The sequence below is a fragment of the Leptosomus discolor genome, unplaced genomic scaffold (assembly GCF_034619465.1).
Source record: "Leptosomus discolor isolate bLepDis1 unplaced genomic scaffold, bLepDis1.hap2 HAP2_SCAFFOLD_28, whole genome shotgun sequence".
Taxonomy (NCBI): Eukaryota; Metazoa; Chordata; class Aves; order Leptosomiformes; family Leptosomidae; genus Leptosomus; species Leptosomus discolor.
The window spans coordinates 4,803,625-4,823,373 of NW_028237857.1; the positions used below are offsets into that span (position 1 = coordinate 4,803,625).

Below are 19,749 nucleotides of genomic sequence, written 5' to 3' on the forward strand. Positions count from 1 at the left end.
TCCGTCAGCGCCAGAAGGAAGACGAGGGGTAACGCGGACCCTCTCCGGAAGGAAACGGGAGGCCTGGCCACCCGGGCTAAGGAGCTGCTGGTTCTTCTGGAGCTGCCGAAAACCTTGTCCGCAGGAGGAGGGGAGGGAAGGGCCACCTTCTCCGGGCTGTCCCGGGGCAGCGCCGCTCCCTACCCCTCAGCCCGGCCGCGCTTTCCCGACGGCTCCGCCTTTGCGCCCGGCGACGCCGCTCACGTCCCGGCGCTCCCGGCCGTCCGTTCCCTTCGACTCTCGCCTCGCCGCCTTCCCGGCCCGGCCCGGCCGCGCTCCGCGGGGCGGCACTCCTCCTTCCCGCCCCGCCACTACCGTCACCGCCGCCGGACCCGCTCCGCTGCCTCCCGGGACGCGGGGAGCCGGGCCCTGCCCCACCGGCCGCGGGAACGTCCTGCCCGCAGCCGGGCGGCCGGTGGGTCCGTTGGGCCGGCGGCTGCCCCGGGGCGGCGCTGGCGGCGCCGCGGCTGGCGGCGGGGCCGCTCCTGGTGGCGGTGAGGGGGGCGGCGGCGCTGAGGGGGGCGGCGGCGCTGAGGGGGGTTGCTGAGGGCGGGGGCGGCGCTGAGGGCGGTCCTGAGGGTGATGGAGGCGTTGGGGGGGGGGGGGGCGGCGCTGGGCACCAACTGCCGCCGCCGCCTCCCCCTCCCGCTCCCCCGCCCCTCCGCTGCCGCAGCCCCGTCCCGCGGCTCTGACGTCGGCGCCGCGGAAACAACTCGCCGGAGCGACGGAAGCGATGGCGGCGCCGCGCGGCCGCTTCGGCGGGAGCTGCGGGAAGGAGCGGCCCCGCGGCGGCCGCTCTGCGCCGCCGCACCCCCCCACCCCACCCCCCCCCCCCGAGGTACCGGCGAGCGCGGGGGGGGGCGGGGGGGGGGGGGCGGGGGCGGCGGCGCAGGACCCGCCCCGGCTGCCCGGGGGGCCTCTGGCCCGGCGGGCGGGGGCTGGAGGCGGCGGCCGAGCGGCGGGGCCGGGCCGGGCCGGGCCGAGCCCGGGCTCCGCGGCGGGAGCTGCGCGGCCGAGCGGCCCCGCTGCCGTGGCGCTGGCCTGAGGCTGCCGGCGGCGGCGGCTGCAGCTCCGGCGCTGGGGGCGCTGCACAATGGGCCCCAAGAACAGAGAACGGGGGGGACGGACACCTCCGGGGGCTTCGCTGCTTTCGGCTTCGTTTGCCAGCGGGGCTTCACGGGGGCCAGCGGAGGGTCCTGCCCCTGGGGAGGAGCGACCCCGCGCAGCGTCGCTGCAGGGGTGAGGGAACCTCCTCCGCGCGCGGTCAGAGAAGCAGAGACGTCCTTTAGGAACGGCGCGCCCCGGGGCCGTGGGATCCTTCCCAAAGATGTCCGCCTGCACGTTGCCGTCCGCAAATATTTATACATCGAATCCATACAGATTCAGTCTATACAATGCATATTCATTGTCATCCTCTCCGTGATCGGTTCCTCGCTTCTGGCGCAAATGAGCGCGCGGCCTCTGTCGCAGGCTTCCGTCGTTCCCTTGGGAGTGGGGGGTATCGTTTGGGTAGGTGGTCCGTGAGTTGGAGGTCTCAACCACTCCTCGAAGGGACCGTGTTTGGTCAAGGAACGTGTCCTTGGCTCGCAGGCTCTGGGCTCGTACCTGCTTTGGTCACGACTCAAAGATGACACACAACGGGTACCGTCATCAACCCTGCCTAGCAGACGTCTTGGGCTGTGGGAGCGTGGCTCGCTGAAAACGGGCGTGGAATGCGAGAGGGCCTGCACAAAGAAAACTCTGTCGAGCAGCTTGTCTAAACGAACATAGTAGGCCTCAAGGACGCGTCAACCTTGAGGGTCAGAATCGAGGAATTAGGTTATAGAAAATAAGGAACCAACATCCGTATGAGGCGGAACATGTTAGAATTAACAGCAAAGCGATAGGCAGAAGGAAATGACTGATGTATGTATAACACAATTAGAGCTTCCTGGCATAACTCACATTGAGTCTTCCCTGGATTCTCCAAACTCCCATCTCCGCATTGGACAAGAACCCACTGTCCTTGTTTCTAACCACCAGCAGGTTATTGGTTAATAAACACCGTAGGTCTGGGACTTTACAGGGGGATCCCAGCAGCTTTGGCAAGGCAGATTTTCTTTTACATTGGGTCATTTCTTGCATTTGAGACTCATCTTCCCCAAAGAATCATTAGTCTCTCCTACTAATATCCACTCATTAGAGTTCTTGATATTCAAATCCAGAGGGGAAGACTAAGGGCATTTCCAAGCAGTATCCCTAGTGCTTGGCAGGTTTCCAGTTCCTCTGTTTTTTTTTAAACTGGAACCACCCGCTGAGGTTTCTGTGGTTACGAGCCTCAAGCATACGCAGCTAAAATCCTAAATCAGGTGATTCCTGCGACAGAGCTGCTTGCCAGTGGGGTGGGGGATCAAAAAAAAATGAGTAAAACTCGTGGGTTTGAGGTAGGAACGGTTTGATAACTAAAATAGAACTGTAGGGAAAAGGAACATAACAAAAAAGGGAAAAAAAAAACAGAAAAGAGAAGCGACCCACAACCCCCTCGCTCAGCACCTTCTGACCTGGGCCCCAGCCACCACCCACCCTTCCCAGCCACCTCCCCCCACCGGGGGGCGGGGACGACTGAAAAAATCCTGAACTGGGTCAGCCATCAGGCTGGGATCGGCATTTTTCATCCCAAATCCGAGCCCAGCCCGCACCAGCCAGTGGGAGGAGAGTTCACTCCGCCCCAGGCCAAACCGGCACGGTTGAAGCAAAAAAGCCCTCAAAAATTGTCATTTTTTGTTAGACCGGTTGCTGGGTTTTTTTAACTTTTCCACATGGACGAGGAGCTTTAACCCTCGTTATTCACCTATTTCGCTTCCACTTCCCACTGTCTGGCACCTCCCCCAACAGGATTTTTCCTAAACAGCCTCACAATTTGGGCCAAAAACCAAAAGAAACCCCATTTTTCCCGGGACTGGCGCCCTCGGGGCTTTGCTGCCCAACCCCACGAGGAAGGCTCTGAAATTTAAGGACGATCCTTTCACCGCTCGCTGCCCCCACCCCATAATTTTACTTTTTTTTTTAAAAAACGCGGTGGGTTTTGGGTCAGAGCTGACCCCAGGGGCCCGAGCGGGGGGGGTGCGATGGCCGTTTTGGAGGATCTTGCCCCAAAATACGGCTCGGGGCTGTGGTTTTGCCCCGACCCCAGTGAAATAAAGGCGGGAAAATATTCGGGGGAGACTTTTTCCCGTGGAGATGCTCCTTTTCAGCAGGTCCCTGCCTGCCCCGGGGGCTCGCTCGAACCCCCCCCCCTTGGTACCCCAAACCCTCCCCCCGCTCTGGGTGTCCCCTTTGGGTAACCCCCGGCCCTTTTTGGGTGCCTCCCTGCCCCTTTGCGGGGTACCCCTCAGGTCCCTTTGGGGGGTCCCCCATCTCCCAGGTCCCTTTGGCTCCTCCACGCCGCTTTGGGTCGCCCCAGCCCCCACTTTGGGTCCCCTCCCTGTCCCTCTGGCTGCCCCTCAGCCCCCTCCCAGTGCTTTTTGGGGTGCCCTGGAGCCTTTCCCCTCCCTGCTGCCCTCCCAGGGACAGAGCCCACCCCCCCCACCATTGCCCCCTCCCCCCCCCCCCCAGGCCCTCACCCCCCTTTAAGGGCCCCCGGCCAGCGCTGGCCCCGAGCCCCGACCCTGGCCAGCGTCCCCAAACCTGACGGACGTCCCCAGCTGCCGCCATGATGGAGGAGACGTGAGTGCCCCGGGGGTCCCCGGTGTGTGTCCCCCACATCGCTGGAGACCCCCTGAAGCTCCCCCCCCCCCCCCCCCATCCCGACCCTGTGTGTGTGTGTCCCCCCCCCCGCAGGGTGCCCTCGGTGGAAGCCTACGAAGCGGCCATGGTGCTGAGCGGGGTGGGGGACGCACTGGGGTACCGGGGGGCTCGCTGGGAGTACTGCCCCTCGGGCCCCCAAATCCACGCCGAGCTGGCTGAGCTGGGGGGGCTGGAGGCCCTCGCCCTCGAGCCCCCCGAGTGGCCCGTCAGCGATGACACCGTCCTCCACCTCGCCACCGCCGAGGGCCTGGCCACAGGTTGGGGGGGGGGAGCGGGGCACAGAGGGGGGCACGGGGGGTCCCCATCGCACCGCGCAGGTGCAGCGGAGGGTCCCCAGGGGATGGCGGCCCCGTTGCACCCCACAGCGGAGGGGTTTGGGGGGGGAGGTGTCCCTGTTACACCCCTGGGCTGCCTGTGGGTTCCCGGGGGGGGGGGGGGGGGGGAGTTGGGGGTCCCCGTTCTACCTTGGGCTTCATGGAGGGGGATTGGGGGTCCCCAACATACCCCTGGGTTGTAGGGGAGGGCGTCCCTGGGGAAGTTTGGGGGTCCCTGTTCTACCTTGGGTTTTGGGGGGGGTTGGGGGGTGGGGGTGGGGTCCCTGGGGAAGTTTGGGGGTCCCTGTTCTACCTTGGGTTTTGGGGGGGGGTTGGGGTGTGGAGGTGGGGTCCCTGGGGAAGTTTAGGGGTCCCTGTTCTACCTTGGGTTTTGGGGGGGGGTTGGGGTGTGGAGGTGGGGTCCCTGGGGAAGTTTAGGGGTCCCTGTTCTACCTTGGGTTTTGGGGGGGGTTGGGGGGTGGGGGTGGGGTCCCTGGGGAAGTTTAGGGGTCCCTGTTCTACCTTGGGTTTTGCGGGGGGTTGGGGGGTGGAGGTGGGGTCCCTGGGGAAGTTTAGGGGTCCCTGTTCTACCTTGGGTTTTGCGGGGGGTTGGGGGGTGGAGGTGGGGTCCCTGGGGAAGTTTGGGGGTCCCCATTCTACCTTGGGCTTCATGGGGGGGGGTGGGGTTGGCGGTCCCTAACATACCCCTGGGCTGTAGGGGAGGGCGTCCCTGGGGAAATTTGGGGGTCCCCATTCTACCTTGGGCTTCGGGGGGGGGGATTGGGGGGTGGGGGTGGGGTCCCTGGGGAAGTTTGGGGGGCTCTGTTCTACGTTGGGTTTCGTGGGGGGGAGTGGGGGTCCCCAACATACCCCATTGCTGTAGGGGAGGGGGTCCCTGAGGAAGTTTGGGGGTCCCCTCTCTACCTTGGGCTTTGAGGGGGGGGGGGGGTTGGGGGTCCCAAACATACCCCTGGGCTGTAGGGGAGGGGGTCCCTGGGGAAGTTTGGGGGTCCCTGTTCTACCTTGGCTTTCGTGGGGGGGAGTGGGGGTCCCCAACATACCCCATTGCTGTAGGGGGTCCCTGGGGAAGTTTGGGGGTCCCCGTTCTACCTTGGGCTTCGTGGGGGAGGGGTCCCCAACATACTCCATGGTTGTAGGGGAGGGGGGTCCCTGGGGAAGATTGGGGGTCCCTGTTCTACCTGTGAGCTGCTCAGGGAGGTTCTGAGGGGGTTCAGGGGTCCCCTGACCCAAACTGGAGGGTCTTGGGGGGGGGGTGGGGGGCTTTTGGGGGGCCCTGGCCAGGCCTGGAGGGGGTTTGGGGGCACCCAAATTCCACCTCCTTTTTGGGGCTCCAGTGAGGCTCCCTATTCCCCCACCCCCAAAATCGGGGGTTCCCCATGTCCCCTCGGAGGGATCCTATTTTTTCCCCCCAGTTTGGGGGGGATTTGCGTTCCCCTCCCTCCCGTAGCGGGGGCGGGGGGGGGGGGCTATTGTCCCACTTCGGGGGCCTCAGCAGGGGGTTACCTCTCCCTCCCCCCACAATTTGGGGGGCTCAGGAGGATTTCCCATTTCTCCTGAGTTTTGGGGGTTTCATGGATGTTGTTCCCACTTCCCCTCCCACTGGGGGGGGTGCAGGAGGGGTGTCCCGTTTTCCCTGCACTTTTGGGGGTCCATGGGGGGCATCACAGGTCCCCTTTAGTTTTGGGGGGGTGCAGGGGGGGTATCCCCTTTTCCCACCACTTTTGGGGGTCCATGGGGGGTGTCACACATCCCTTCGAGTTTTAGGGGGGTCCATGGGGGTGTCACACGTCCATCCCCTCTAGTTTTGGGGGGGTGCAGGGAGGGTGTCCCCTTTACCCTCCACTTTTGGGGGTCCATGGGGGGGTGTCACATGTCCCCTGTAGTTTAGGGGGGGTGCAGGGGGGATGTCCCCTTTTCCCTCCAATTTGGGGGTCCATGGGGGGTGTCACTTTCCCCACTAGTTTTGGGGGGGTCCGTAGGGTGTGTCACACATCCCCTCTACTTTTGGGGGGGTGCATTGGGGGGTCCCCTTTTCCCTTCACTTTTGGGGGTCCATGGGGGGTGTCACACATCCTCTCGAGTTTTGGGGGGTGCAGGGGGGATGTCCCCTTTTCCCAGCAGTTTTGGGGTCCATGGGGGGTGTCATATGTCCCCTCTACTTTTGGGGGGGTGCAGAGGGGTGTCCCCTTTTCCCTGCACTTTTGGGGGTCCATGGGGGGCACCACACATCCCCTTGAGTTTTGTGGGGTACATGGGGGGTGTGTCCCCTTTTCCCACCAGTTTTGGGGTCCATGGGGGGTGTCACACGTCCCCTCTAGTTTTGGGGGGGTGCATGGGGGGTGTCCCCTTATTCCTGCACTTTTGGGGGTCCATGAGGGGTGTCATGTGTCCCCTCTACTTTTGGGGGGGTACATGGGGGGGGTCCCCTTTTCCCTGCACTTTTGGGGTCCATGGGGGGTGTCACACGTCCCCTCTAGTTTTGGGGGGGTGCATGGGGGGTGTCCCCTTATTCCTGCACTTTTGGGGGTCCATGAGGGGTGTCATGTGTCCCCTCTACTTTTGGGGGGGTACATGGGGGGGGTCCCCTTTTCCCTGCACTTTTGGGGTCCATGGGGGGTGTCACATGTCCCCTGTAGTTTTGGGGGGGGCCGTAGGGTGTGTCACACATCCTGTCGAGTTTTGGGGGGTGCAGGGGGGGTGTCCCCTTTTCCCAGCAGTTTTGGGGTCCATGAGGGGTGTCATGTGTCCCCTCTACTTTTGGGGGGGGTACATGGGGGGGGGTGTCCCCTTTTCCCTGCACTTTTGGGGGTCCATGGGGGGTGTCACACATCCCCTCTAGTTTTGGGGAGGTGCGTGGGGCCTCTCCATCCCCTCCAGTTCGGGTGGCCCTGGGGGGTGCTCACTGCCCCCCCCCCCCCCCCCCCCCCCCCCCAGGCCTGGAGGGGGAACCCCTCCTGCAGGAGCTGGCTCGCCGCTACGTGGCCGCCATGGGCGACATGGAGGGTCGCAAGCCGGGGCCCACCAGCCTCCTGGGTGAGCGGGGGGAGGTGAGGGGTGTCACAGGGGGTCTGGGGGAGGCGGGGGGGTGTCACAGGGGGGTCTCATGCCGCCCCCCCCCCCCCCCCCCCCCCCAGGCACCTCGCAGCTGCGGCCCGGGGAGCCCGAGGGCTATCGCATCCCCTTCAACCCCGGGGGCACGGGCTGCGGGGCCGCCATGCGCAGCCTGGCCATCGGGCTGAGGTGGGGGCGTGGGGGGGACCCGCGGGGACGGGGGCGGGAGGTGTCAGAGCTGGGGGGGGGGGGGGGGCAGGGATGGGATGGGGACATGGGGGTGTCAGGGCTGGAGGGACGGAGGGGGGATGGGGACATGGAGGGGAGGGGGACATGGGGGACATGAGGGTGTCAGGGCTGCAGGGACAGGGGAGATGGGAACGTGGGGGGGAATGGGGACATGGGGGTGTCAGGGCTGCAGGGACAGGGGGGATGGGCACATGGGGGGGATGGGGACATGGGGGCGTCAGAGCCGGAGGGACATGGAGGGGATGGGGAGATGGGGGTGTCAGAGCTGGAGGGACAGAGGGGGGATGGGGACATGGAGGGGAGGGGGACATGGGGGACATGGGGACATGAGGGTGTCAGGGCTGGAGGGACAGGGGGGGATGGGGACGGGGGGGATGGGGACATTGGGGTGTCAGAGCCGGAGGGACATGGAGGGGATGGGGACATGGGGGTGTCAGGGCTGCAGGGACAGGGGGGATGGGCACATGGGGGGGATGGGGACATGGGGGTGTCAGGGCTGCAGGGACAGGGGGGATGGGCACATGGGGGGGATGGGGACATGGGGGCGTCAGAGCCGGAGGGACATGGAGGGGATGGGGACATGGGGGTGTCAGAGCTGGAGGGACAGAGGGGGGATGGGGACATGGAGGGGAGGGGGACATGGGGGACATGGGGACATGAGGGTGTCAGGGCTGGAGGGACAGGGGGGGATGGGGACGGGGGGGATGGGGACATTGGGGTGTCAGGGCTGGAGGGACATGGAGGGGATGGGGACATGGGGGTGTCAGGGCTGCAGGGACAGGGGGGATGGGCACATGGGGGGGATGGGGACATGGGGGTGTCAGGGCTGGAGGGGCAGGGGGGATGGGCACATGGGGGGGATGGGGACATGGGGGTGTCAGGGCTGGAGGGACATGGAGGGGATGGGGACATGGGGGTGTCAGAGCTGGAGGGACAGAGGGGGGATGGGGACATGGAGGGGAGGGGGACATGGGGGACATGGGGACATGAGGGTGTCAGGGCTGGAGGGACAGGGGGGGATGGGGACGGGGGGGGATGGGGACATTGGGGTGTCAGGGCTGGAGGGACATGGAGGGGATGGGGACATGGGGGTGTCAGGGCTGCAGGGACAGGGGGGATGGGCACATGGGGGGGATGGGGACATGGGGGTGTCAGGGCTGGAGGGGCAGGGGGGATGGGCACATGGGGGGGATGGGGACATGGGGGGTGTCAGGGCTGGAGGGACATGGAGGGGATGGGGACATGGAGGGGAGGGGGACATGGGGGTGTCAGGGCTGGAGGGACGGGGGGGATGGGGACATGGGGGTGGAGTGGGGATATTGGGGTGTCAGGGCTGCAGGGACAGGGGAGATGGGGACATGGGGGGGGATGGGGACATGGGGGTGTCAGAGCCAGAGGGACATGGAGGGGATGGGGACATGGGGGTGTCAGGGCTGGAGGGATGGGGGGATGGGGACAGGGGGGATGGGGACATGGAAGGGATGGGGACATTGGGGTGTCAGGGCTGGAGGGACAGAGGGGATGGGGACATGGAGGTGATGGGGACGTTGCGGTGTCAGAGCTGCAGGGACAGGGGGGATGGGGACATGGGGGGGATGGAGCCATGGGGATGTCGGAGCTGGAGGGATGGGGACACAAGGCCATCAGACCTGGGGGGGGCTGGGGACATGGGGAGACAGGGACAAGGTGGGATGGGGGTACATGGGGACGGGGACGAGGGGGTGCTAGAGCTTGGGAGGCTGGGCCATGGGGGTGTCAGGACTGGAGGGACGGGGACAAGAGGTGATGAGGATGGGGTGACAGGGACACGGGTGTGTAAGAGGTGGGGGAACGGGGATGCAGAGGGGGAGTGGGACATGGGGGTGTTGGAGCCAGAGAGGACAAGGACCGGGGCTGGGGGATATGGCAATGTTGGGGCTGGGGACAGTGGGGACAGTGGGGCTGGGGATGGCTGAGCTGGGGGAGCGGGGCCAGGGAGCCCCAGGGGACAGAGGGCCTGGGGACAGCGATGGGGAGGAGGGGACATGGGGGTCACAGAGCAGAGGAGAGGGGACACGGAGGTGGTGGGACCAGGGGGGATGGGACCAGAGGGGACAAGCGTGGTGGGATGGAGAGAGGGACGAGGCTGAGGATATGGGGACAGGGAGGGGACAGGGGGGGGGACAGGGACAGGGCTGACGCCAGTGCAGGTACCCGCACGCCTGGGAGCTGCCAACGCTGATCCGGGTGAGCATCGAGAGCGGGCGCATGACCCACCACCACCCCACCGGTGGGTGCCGGGCACGGGGAGGGGTTGGGGACAGGGGAGGAGGGGACATGGGAGCCCCACTGAACCCCCCTGTCCCCACAGGGTACCTGGGGGCACTGGCGGTGGCCCTCTTTGGGGCCCTGGGGGCTCGGGGGGAGCCCCCGGAGCGCTGGGGGGCCGAGCTGCTGCGGGTCCTGCCCCTGGCGTGGGACTACGTGGAGGGCACCGGGGTGGCAGTGGAGGACAACGCTGCTGCCTGGCCCTTCTTTGGGGATGCCTGGCGCCGGTGAGGGGGTACTGGGAGGGTTCCGTAGGGTCACTGGGAGGGGCTCAGGGGTGTCACGGGGGCCCACGAGGTGCTCTCCCAGTCCTGGTGGCGCACTGCCCTGGTGGCACTGGTGTCACCGCTCACACTGCTTGTCCCCGGCACCCCCTGCCCCGCTATCACCTGTGTCACTTCTGACCCCGGTGCCCAGTCTGTCCGCAGGGCCACCAGTGCCTGTCCTGTCCCTGCTGCCCCAGTGTCCCCATGGCCCTGCCGGAGCCGCTGTCCTCAGCTGTGGGAACGAGGCCCGGGGCCACCCCACGCCCCACCCCCCGGCCCGTGTCCCTGGGGTCCCTGGTGCTCTTCGTGTCCCTGGTGTCACCGATGTCCCCCCTGCACCCACTGCCGTGGTGCCCCTGGGTGTCCCAGTCAGCCCCAGTGCCCCCACAGGTGCCCTGTGTCACAGGGGCTGCTGGAGAGCCACAGCCTGGCAACCCCCGGTGTCACCGGTCACCCCATCGTCACTGGTGACATTGACGACTCTGGTGTCCCCGCTGACCCCAGTACCCCCACTCCCTGCTGAACCCCATGTCCCTGCTGACCCCCGTATCCCCAGTGACCCCAATATCCCCAGTGACCCCAATGTCCTTGCTGACCCCAGTGTCCCCATGTCCCTGCTGACCCCTATATCCCTGGTGACCCCAATATCCCCAGTGGCCCCTGTGGCCCCAGTGGCCCCATGTCCTCCGGTGTTCCCAGTCGCCTTGATGTCCCCATGTCCCCGCAGGTACCTGGAATCCCGGGAGCTCCTGGAGGGCCGCGGCCCACCGCGGGTGCCGTCCCTCCCGTCGCCGGCCGAGCGGGACGCCGTGTACCTGGGCTGGGCCCTGGAGGGATGGCCAGGCCGCAGTGGCCACGACGCGCCTATGGTGGCCCTGGAGGCCTTGCTGGCGGCTGGCGGGTCCTGGGGGGAGCTGTGTGCCCGGGGGGTGCTGCACGGCGGGGACAACGATTCCACGGGGACCATCGCCGCCGGGTGCTGGGGGCTGCGGGGGGGGCTGGCCCCCGTCCCCCCGGGGCTGCACCAGCGCCTCGAGTACCGCGGGCGGCTGCGCGATGCCGCCCACCGCCTCCACGCGTTGGCCTGGGCGAGGCGCTGAGCCCCCTCCCCACCGTGTCCTTGGGGTCACCTGCTGTCCCCCTCCTGGGAAAACCCCGGGGGGGGTCCCCAGGGTGCAGCAGAGACCTTCGCGGGGTCCTGGAGGGGCTCGGGAGGGTTGCCAGGTGTCACCTGTTACCCTCACAGGGTCCTGGGGTGCTCGGGAGGGCCCCTGGGGGGGAAGCGGGGCACTTCGAGGGGTGCCGGGGGGCACAGGCAAGCCCCGGGGAGACCACCATAGCCACCTCCAGGTGGGCTCTGCAGCCAGAGACCCCAGAACCTCCCTGAGGAGCCTCCGTCACCCTCACAGTAAAGGACCGTCCTCCCGAGTCTGTGCCCTGCGCTGCTTGTCCCGTCACGGCCACCGCTGAGGTCCCACCGGGGGACGCCCCCCACAGCCCAACCCGCTCCAGGCCGAGCAGTTCTGGCTCACGCGGCCCCTCCAAGAGGGTCCCGGCCACGGACCATCCTTGACCGGGCTCTCTGCCCCGTCGCTCTCGCGCTGGTGGCCCAGGACTTGGGCCTGGGGTTCAGAGGGCGGGTTCCTCAGCGCCGAGTGGAGAGGAAGGAGCTCAGGACCCTATTGCCACACCCCCGCCCCCCCCCCCCCCCCCAAGTGCCACCCAGGGTGGGGACGGCCGCCTTGGTGTGCTGCTGTTCCCGGTCACCTTCAGAGGCACCTCAGCCCCCTGGTCCGTCGGAGGAAAAAGTGGTGGGCCCCCACGGTGGCGGGACCCCAGGGTTGATGACCTCAAGGGTGATGGGACCCCAGGGTTAATGACCTCAAGGGTGATGGGACCCCAGGGTTGATGACCTCAAGGGTGATGGGACCCCAGGGTTAACGACCCCAGGGGTGGTGGGACCCCAGGGTTAATGACCTCAAGGGTGATGGGATCCCAGGGTTGAAGACCCCAAGGGTGATGGGCCCCCAGGGTTAATGACCCTAGGGGTGGTGGGCCCTCAGGTTTAATGACCCTAGGGGCAGTGGGCCCTCAGGGTTAACAATGCCAAGGGTGATGGGACCCCAGGGTTAATGACCTCAAGGGTGATGGGACCCCAGGGTTAACGACCCCAGGGGTGGTGGGCCCCCAGGGTTAACGACCTCAAGGGTGATGGGACCCCAGGGTTTACTTCCCCACGGGCACTGGGCCCTAGATGTGATGGGCCCAAAGGGTCAAACCACCCCGAGAGTGACACTCACAGGGGTTAACCACAGAGAGGACAGTGGGCCCCAGGAGTGATAACCCCTCAGTGTCCATCAACCCCACGGAGGTGACAGGCCCACAGGGTCAACCATCCCAAAAGTGATAGGCTGAAATGGTGTGGAGCCCCCAGGGGTGACAGCCCCAAGGGTGATGTCCCCCTGAGGTGAACGACACCAGGGGTGACAGACCCCAGGGCAGTGGGACCCCAGTATCAACCCCCTCAAAGGTGCTTGGCCCGAGGGTTGGGGGACCCCCATGGCAAACCCCCTCATGGCTGGTGGGCCCAAGAGGGGACAGGAAACCAGGTCCCACCACCCCAAGTGAAGCGATGAGCCCCGAGGCTGATGGGCCCCCAGGGTCAACCACCCCAAAAGCGACGGGCCCGAGAGGCGATGGGCCCCGATGTGTGGAACCATCCTAAGGGTGACAGGCCCAAGGAGCGATGGTCACCCGGGGTTAAGCCACCCAGGATAACGGGCCGGAGGGGAGACGGTCACCAGCCTGAACCACCCAGGAAGAGGTTGGGCCAAGAGGAGACGTGCCCCAGTGCGTTGCCCCAGTGCGTCACCCCCAAGGGCAGTGGGTCTGTCGGGTGCTGGGCTGTCAGGGTTAAGCACCCCAAGGGGTAATGGTGCCCACATGACCCCCACCCCCGCACTGAGCTACTGGCTGTGAGGGCAACGGGCGAAAGGGACGGTGGGCCCACGGTGTTAACCACCGCCACGGGTCAACACCCCACAGCTAACGGCTCCCAGGGGTTGTGGGGCCCAGGCGTGAACCCCCAGAGGGCGACAGGCCAAAGGCACAGCGCGCCAGCACTGCTGACCTCCCCAAAGGTGACGGGTCGCTGTGGGGATCAGACGCAGCGGGTCACAAGCCCATGTCTGACAGCCTCCCCCTCACTTTGAGGGCCCAAGCCTGGCTTTTGGCACACGGTGGCTTGTTTTAGGACATACCGTTCCACTCCGAGGCTCCAAACCCTCAGTGTGGGGCTCCAAAGCCTCATTGACAAGGTTGGAAGTATGTGTGTGTGTTTGAGGCTCGTAACCACAGAAAACTCAGCGGGTGGTTCCAGTTTAAAAAAAACAGAGGAACTGGAAACCTGCCAAGCACTAGGGATACTGCTTGGAAATGCCCTTAGTCTTCCCCTCTGGATTTGAATATCAAGAACTCTAATGAGTGGATATTAGTAGGAGAGACTAATGATTCTTTGGGGAAGATGAGTCTCAAATGCAAGAAATGACCCAATGTAAAAGAAAATCTGCCTTGCCAAAGCTGCTGGGATCCCCCTGTAAAGTCCCAGACCTACGGTGTTTATTAACCAATAACCTGCTGGTGGTTAGAAACAAGGACAGTGGGTTCTCGTCCAAGACGTCTGCTAGGCAGGGTTGATGACGGTGCCCGTTGTGTGTCATCTTTGAGTCGTGACCAAAGCAGGTACGAGCCCAGAGCCTGCGAGCCAAGGACACGTTCCTTGACCAAACACGGTCCCTTCGAGGAGTGGTCGAGACCTCCGACTCACAGACCACCTACCCAAACGATACCCCCCACTCCCAAGGGAACGACGGAAGCCTGCGACAGAGGCCGCGCGCTCATTTGCGCCAGAAGCGAGAAGCGAGGAACCGATCACGGAGAGGATGACAATGAATATGCATTGTATAGACTGAATCTGTATGGATTCAATGTATAAATATTTGCGGACGGCAACGTGCAGGCGGACATCTTTGGGAAGGATCCCACGGCCCCGGGGCGCGTCGTTCCTAAAGGACGTCTCTGCTTCTCTGACCGCGCAGCGCGGAGAAGGTTCCCTCCCCCCTGCAGACCTACAACCCTTCGAGCTCATTGGGTCCGGCCGTTGACCCAGCACCGCCAACCCCACCACTAAACCACGTACTCACCTCTTAGATCCCCCGGAGCCTTCTCCTCTCCAGGCTGAGCAGTCCCACCCCCCCACGTCTGAGGCGCTCCAGTCCCTCCACCATCTTCACGGCCCTCCGCTGGCCTCTCTCCGGTACATCCATGCCTCTCATCTACGGGGCCTCTGTGAGAAGGTCACGTCTCTGCCTCGTGGTCAACCTGGTGTCCCCCGGGACGCCCAGCGGGGTGGTCCCAGCCATCTTTTGGTGCCTGGGGCTTGTTCCGCCCGCCGGGGGCAGGACTTGGCCTTTCTCCTTGTTGAGCTTCATGCGGGTTCCTGCCAGCCCCTTTCTCCAGCCCATCGAGGACCCTCTGGGTGGCCGCTCCTCCCAGGAGGTTCCCAGCCGGCGTTAAACCACGGTGGTCTCGACTGAGGGCTGCGACGGAGCCCCCTCCCAAGGAAGGACCCGTCCTTCCACGACACTGTCCCCAAAGGCCAGCTCTGCTGAGCTCTGCTGCCCCCCGTGCTGCCCACCGGGATATCCCCCCTAAAGACCCCTTGAGAGGCCTCCTCTCAGCCGTGATGGTCGCTCTGCAAGGGGATGTCCTCCACCCCCAACCTTCCCAAGCCCCTTGAAGACTGGAGGGACCTTCATGTTTGCGCTAGAGGTGTTACATGCATCCACGGGGGGAGCTCATGTGGGGGGTGGGGGCACGTGGCATGGGTGTGGGGGAGATTTTGTTGTGGCCAAAGCAGCCTTCTGAGGGGCGTGTTTGGGCCCCAAACCTGGAAGAAAACGAGAGTTTTTGGGAGGCAGGGATGGAACAACGTAGCGAAACGTGGTGCATCCTCCCGATCAATGGTGGAGGAAAACATGTCGGACACCAATCGTGGGATGGCCAGGAGAAAAAGTTGGAAAAATTGAATCTGTAGAGGCTGTGGCTGCTTTTTTGTGGCCTCCCTAACAGAGTCCTGTGTCACTGCATCCTGTTGGTGGCCCGATAATCCACCAGTGCCGTTATACCAGTCCTGATGTTCCTCTGGGCTGCTTGGGGAAGTAAACAGGGTGAAGGAAGGGGTGAGGATCAGGGTGTAAAGTGATAGAAAGGCTCCAAAATTGTTTGAAGTGAGGGGATCTCGACCCCTGAGGAGAAGACATCCCGCTGAGGCCCAAGCACTTCTTCTCCGCGGGGTGTTCTCAGGTCAACCTCAAAAAAAAAGGGTTTAGTGAGAATTTTCTTCCTTCATTTCTTCATGAGGAGACGTTCACTGGAAGGGGGCTCCAAGACAAAGACGACCCAAGTGCTTCTACCGTGGCCTTTGCTGATAAAAGCCATCCCTGACCCCGGAATAACCCAGGAAACGTCTGGATTACGATGAAAACCTGTTCTGTTTGAAGCCCTGTCTCTGCCCGCATGGAAAGAAAAGAGGAAATAACAGAAAAATATCGGTTTGATTTTCCCTCAAAACCGCACGGACTTCCTGAGTCCTGGGGAAACTTCGCCCCAAGGGCAGCCGAAAGCCTTGGGCCGGAGATCGCAGCAAGGTGCCGCTTGGAGAGAACCTCTTCTTGGGTCCAACCCCATGAGTTTGGAGGGACGAGGACACCACAGCAGAGGGAGAAGGTGGCCGGCGCCGCCCATTCCTAGTCTTGAGACACGTTGGCGGGTCAATGACATCATGGGAGGTCGGCTCCCGTTGCCAGACGTCCCCAGTCGTTGTTCTCTCTGCTCGGACAACGGCGTGAGGGGGAACAGCGGTTCCTTCAGAGTGGTGGAGGGTTATGGAGGGCCATCACTGCCACTGGGTCTCCTTCTCAAGTGGGGGTCGCCCCATTTTGGGGGGCCTTTGCTGGGGGTCGCCCCTGATTTTGGGGCCAGGGCCCAAAGGTTGCAACAGGCGGGTGGAGGGACGGCAGGAAGAGCGGGCCTGCTGGCCGCACCCCGCGCAGGAGAAGACCTTCCCTGGCCTCGGCGTGCTCCCCGCCGCCCCCACCGCTGTGTGATGGAGCAACCCAACACCACCACCCCATCCTGGAGGACCTCCTGGAGGGTCTCCCAGCCCTGGTGACAATGCCACCACCTCCGTCATTCCCCCTCCCGGGGGACAAGTTGAGGTCCGGCGTCCCCTCCCCCCACCACATGTCCCCTCCTTCCTCCTCCTCGGTGGTTTTCCTGCCTCACTCTTGCGTTTCCTGTCAGGGGCTGGGTGGAGGGGGAAGTGGCACCCAACGGCCACCACCACTCGCCACCCGACCGGGGACAGGGACACCAAGGGTCCACCACCCAGACCTTGGGGGCTCCCAGGAAGGGACATGTGAGTCCCCCAGGTACTGGCGGGGAGGCTGGTGGGGTGGGAGGGTCTCGGGGGGCACCCGAAGGATCTCAGCGTTGGGGGCGCAGGGGGGTGACCAGAAGGTCTGGAGGGCAACTGGGAGGTTTGGGGGGTGACTGTGAGATCTGGGTGGACAACTAGGGGCCCAGCGGGAGGTTTGATGGGGGAGAAATGGGTGGTGGCCCACTGGGAGGACTGGAAGGCAACTGGAAGCTCTGGGCGGACAACCAGGATAGCTAGTGGGGACAACTGGGAGGCTAGATCGGGGCAACTGGGCGGAGTGGGTGTGGTGGTTCAATGGGAGATCTGGGAGGGGCAACTGGGATGTCCGGGAGATGTCAAGATGGAGGGGAGGAGCCGAGGGGGATGAAGGGAGAAGAGGAGGAGACCTCGGAGAGTGGGAAGGAGGAAGGCGGGGTGGTGGGATGGGGGAGGGGGGAAGGGGGCCTGGGGATGGGGTGAGATGGGAGGTGGGTCAGAGGGGTGGAGAGGAGGAGGGAGGGAGAAAGAGGGGGAGGGAGGGAGGGATGGAGGGAGGAAGAGTGGGAGGGAGGGAGGGAGGGATGGAGGGAGGAAGAGAGTGGGAGGGAGGGAGGAAGAGTGGGATGGATGGATGGAGGGAGGAGGAAGAGTGGGAGGGATGGAGGGCTGGAGGGAGGAAGAGTGGGAGGAAGAGTGGGAGGGAGGGAGGGAGGGAGGGAGGGACGGAGGGATGGAGGGACGGCCGGAGGGAGACCTGCCCCTTCCTCCGGAGGCTCCTGTGCCCCCCTCCCCGCAGCCCTCCGCCGCCAGGATGCCCCCGCCCCCCTCGACGCCTCGTCCCCCCTCGACGCCTCGTCCCCCCTCAACGCCACGTCCGCCCCCGTCCCTGGCGCGGCGGGTGGGGCTGACCTGCTGGTGCTGGCGCTGGCCGTGGGGCTGCCGGGCAACGCCGTCGTCCTCTGGAGCTGCGCCACAACCCGCCGCCGCAGCAGCGTCCCCGTCCTCCTCGTCTTCCACCTGGCCTTGGCCGACGTGGCCACCCTCCTCACCGGCCCCGTCTACCTCCGGGCTTTGAGCGTCGGCCGCTGGACCATGGGCCTGGCCCTCTGCCGCGCCTGCCACTACCTCTGCGCCGCCGCCATGTACACCAGCGTCTTCCTCATCGCCCTCCTGGGCCTCCACCGCTGCCTGGCCGTCTCCAAGCCGGCGGCGGCAGTGCTGACAGCAGGCGGCCGCGCCGGCCCGTGGACCCACGGCGTGGCGGCAGTGACGTGGGCGCTGGCCTTGGCGCTGGCCGCCCCGTCCATCACCTTCCGGCGGGTGGAGGGCGGGCACTGCCGGCGGGCGCACACCGCGGGCGCCTGGTTGGTCTTCCACAACCTCCTGGAGACCCTCGTGGGGTGGGCGCTGCCGCTGGCCGCCGTGGCCACCGGCTACGGGCTGCTGATCCGCCGGCTGCGCCGGACGCGCCTGGCCCCGGGCGCTCGCACCTTCCGGCTGGTGGCCGCCGTGGTGGGCGCCTTCGCCGCCGCCTGGGGGCCCTACCACCTCGCCAGCCTGCTGGAGGTGGCCGCCGTCGCCCGCGGCGGCAACGGGACCTTGGACGGGGTGGCCAAAGCCATCCGGCCTCCGGCCACCGCCCTGGCCTTCCTCAGCAGCGCCATCAACCCCTCCTCTACGCCTGCGCCGGGCGGAGGCTGCGCCAGAGGGCCGGGGGGTCCCTCCTGCCCCGGCTCCTCGAGGCCTCAGGTGGCGGCGGCAGCTCCCGGGTGGCCAAGGGGACCTTGCAGAAGGGGAGGGACGGGAGGGAGGAGGAGGGGACCACGACGGAAGGCGGGGTGGGGGAGGGGGAGGTGGGGAGGGTGTGAGGGCGGGGACCCCAGCGCGAAGCTCCCCCCATCCCCGTCTCTCCGACTGTCCCCCCACCCCGTCTCGCCGTGGGGCCAGGGGGGGCCCCCGAAGGCCCAATGTCCCCCAGCAGGGGCAGGGGCACCTTCTGCAGAGCGGCTGGTCCCCAGCGCCGCCCCTCCCCCCGGCCGGCTGCCCCTCCCCCCAGCCCTCCCTCCCCACCGCCTGCCCAGCCCTCGTCCAGCCGACGGGCCTCTCCTCCTCCTCCTCCTCCTCCTCCTTCTGCCCGCCCTCCTGCCCTCCAGCTCCCCACCCACCCACCCACCCGCCCCTTCATCCCCCTCCATCCCTCTCCCTCCCTCCCTCCAGCTCTCCGTGTCTCCCATCTCTCCACCCATCCCTCTGTCCCTCCGTCTCTCCTCCACCCCTCCTCCACCCTTCTCTCCCTCCCTCCCCACTTCATCTCTCCATCCCCCCATCCCTCCCCCCCCTCCATCTCTCCCTTCATCCCTTTGTCCATCCCTCCCTCCATCCCCCCCATCCTCCCCATCTCTCCCTTCATCCCTCTATCCCTCCATCTCACCAGCCCTCCCTCCATCTCTCCCTTCATCCCTCCCTCCATCCCTCTCCGCCTCCCTCCAGCTTTCCGTGTCTCCCCATCTCTCCACCCATCCCTCTGTCCCTCCAGCCCTCCCTCCAGCCCTCTCCATCCGTCCCCACTTCATCCCTTCATCCCTCCCTCCAGCTCTCCCTCCCTCCCGCTCTCTGTGTCTCTCTCCAGCTCTCCACCCATCCCTCCATCCCTCTGTCTCTTCTTCCACCCCTCCCTCCCTCCGTCTCTCCAGCCCTCCTCTGGCCCTCTCCATCCGTCCCCACTTCATCTCTCCATCTTTCCCTCCAACCCCCCCTCCATCCCCCTCCCTCATCCTCTCCTCCCTCCAGCTCTCCCCATCCCTCCCCATCTCTCCACCCCTCCCTCCAACCCTCTCTCCATCCGTCCTGGTAGGATTATCGGTGTCTTTACGAAAGCACAGCGCCGTTTACCCCCGGCTGGTACAAGATACCACAGACCTAAACAGTGAGTAGATAAGGAGGAGAGTGGTTTTGCAAGGACACACGGCACTGTTTGTCCAGAGGAGCCGCGTGTTTATTGAGTAATCACCGGGCCTCGTGAACAAAAGGTGCCGTATATCTCAGGAATTAGAGAATCACGACTGAAACCGAGAACCAGACCACAAAACTCTGTTAGATAAGGCAACTTGCCAGAGAAAAATCATTAAAAGAAAAAAAAAAAATCCTCGAAAAAGTCAAGGGAAGTCTGAACTTTTCGACTTTAGGAAACAGTGCCGCGGGCTTGACAGGCTTATTGATGTTCGCTCCTCCGCCCAGA

At 65.2% G+C, this 19,749-nt stretch overlaps 2 protein-coding genes across 2 annotated transcripts; both read left to right on the forward strand.

Annotated features, from left to right (window-relative positions):
* Nucleotides 1-3,733: 3,733 nt before the first annotated feature.
* LOC147412600 (ADP-ribosylhydrolase ARH1-like) lies at nucleotides 3,734-11,133 on the forward strand. The gene is made up of 7 exons (XM_086481199.1): nucleotides 3,734-3,744; nucleotides 3,859-4,082; nucleotides 7,095-7,193; nucleotides 7,295-7,400; nucleotides 9,650-9,729; nucleotides 9,811-9,994; nucleotides 10,761-11,133. The coding sequence occupies exons 1-7, from the start codon at nucleotides 3,734-3,736 to the stop codon at nucleotides 11,131-11,133; spliced, it is 1,077 nt and encodes a 358-aa protein (XP_086337325.1).
* Nucleotides 11,134-15,875: 4,742 nt separating this feature from the next.
* On the forward strand, nucleotides 15,876-19,437 carry LOC147412601 (leukotriene B4 receptor 1-like; the record flags this gene model as incomplete). The annotated part of the gene is given in 6 exon segments (XM_086481196.1): nucleotides 15,876-15,938; nucleotides 16,076-16,311; nucleotides 16,397-16,524; nucleotides 17,308-18,180; nucleotides 18,183-18,344; nucleotides 19,366-19,437. Coding segments are annotated over 6 exon segments (1,534 nt in total), but the record flags the coding sequence as incomplete, so codon positions are not given.
* Between the last annotated feature and the right edge of the window lie 312 nt (nucleotides 19,438-19,749).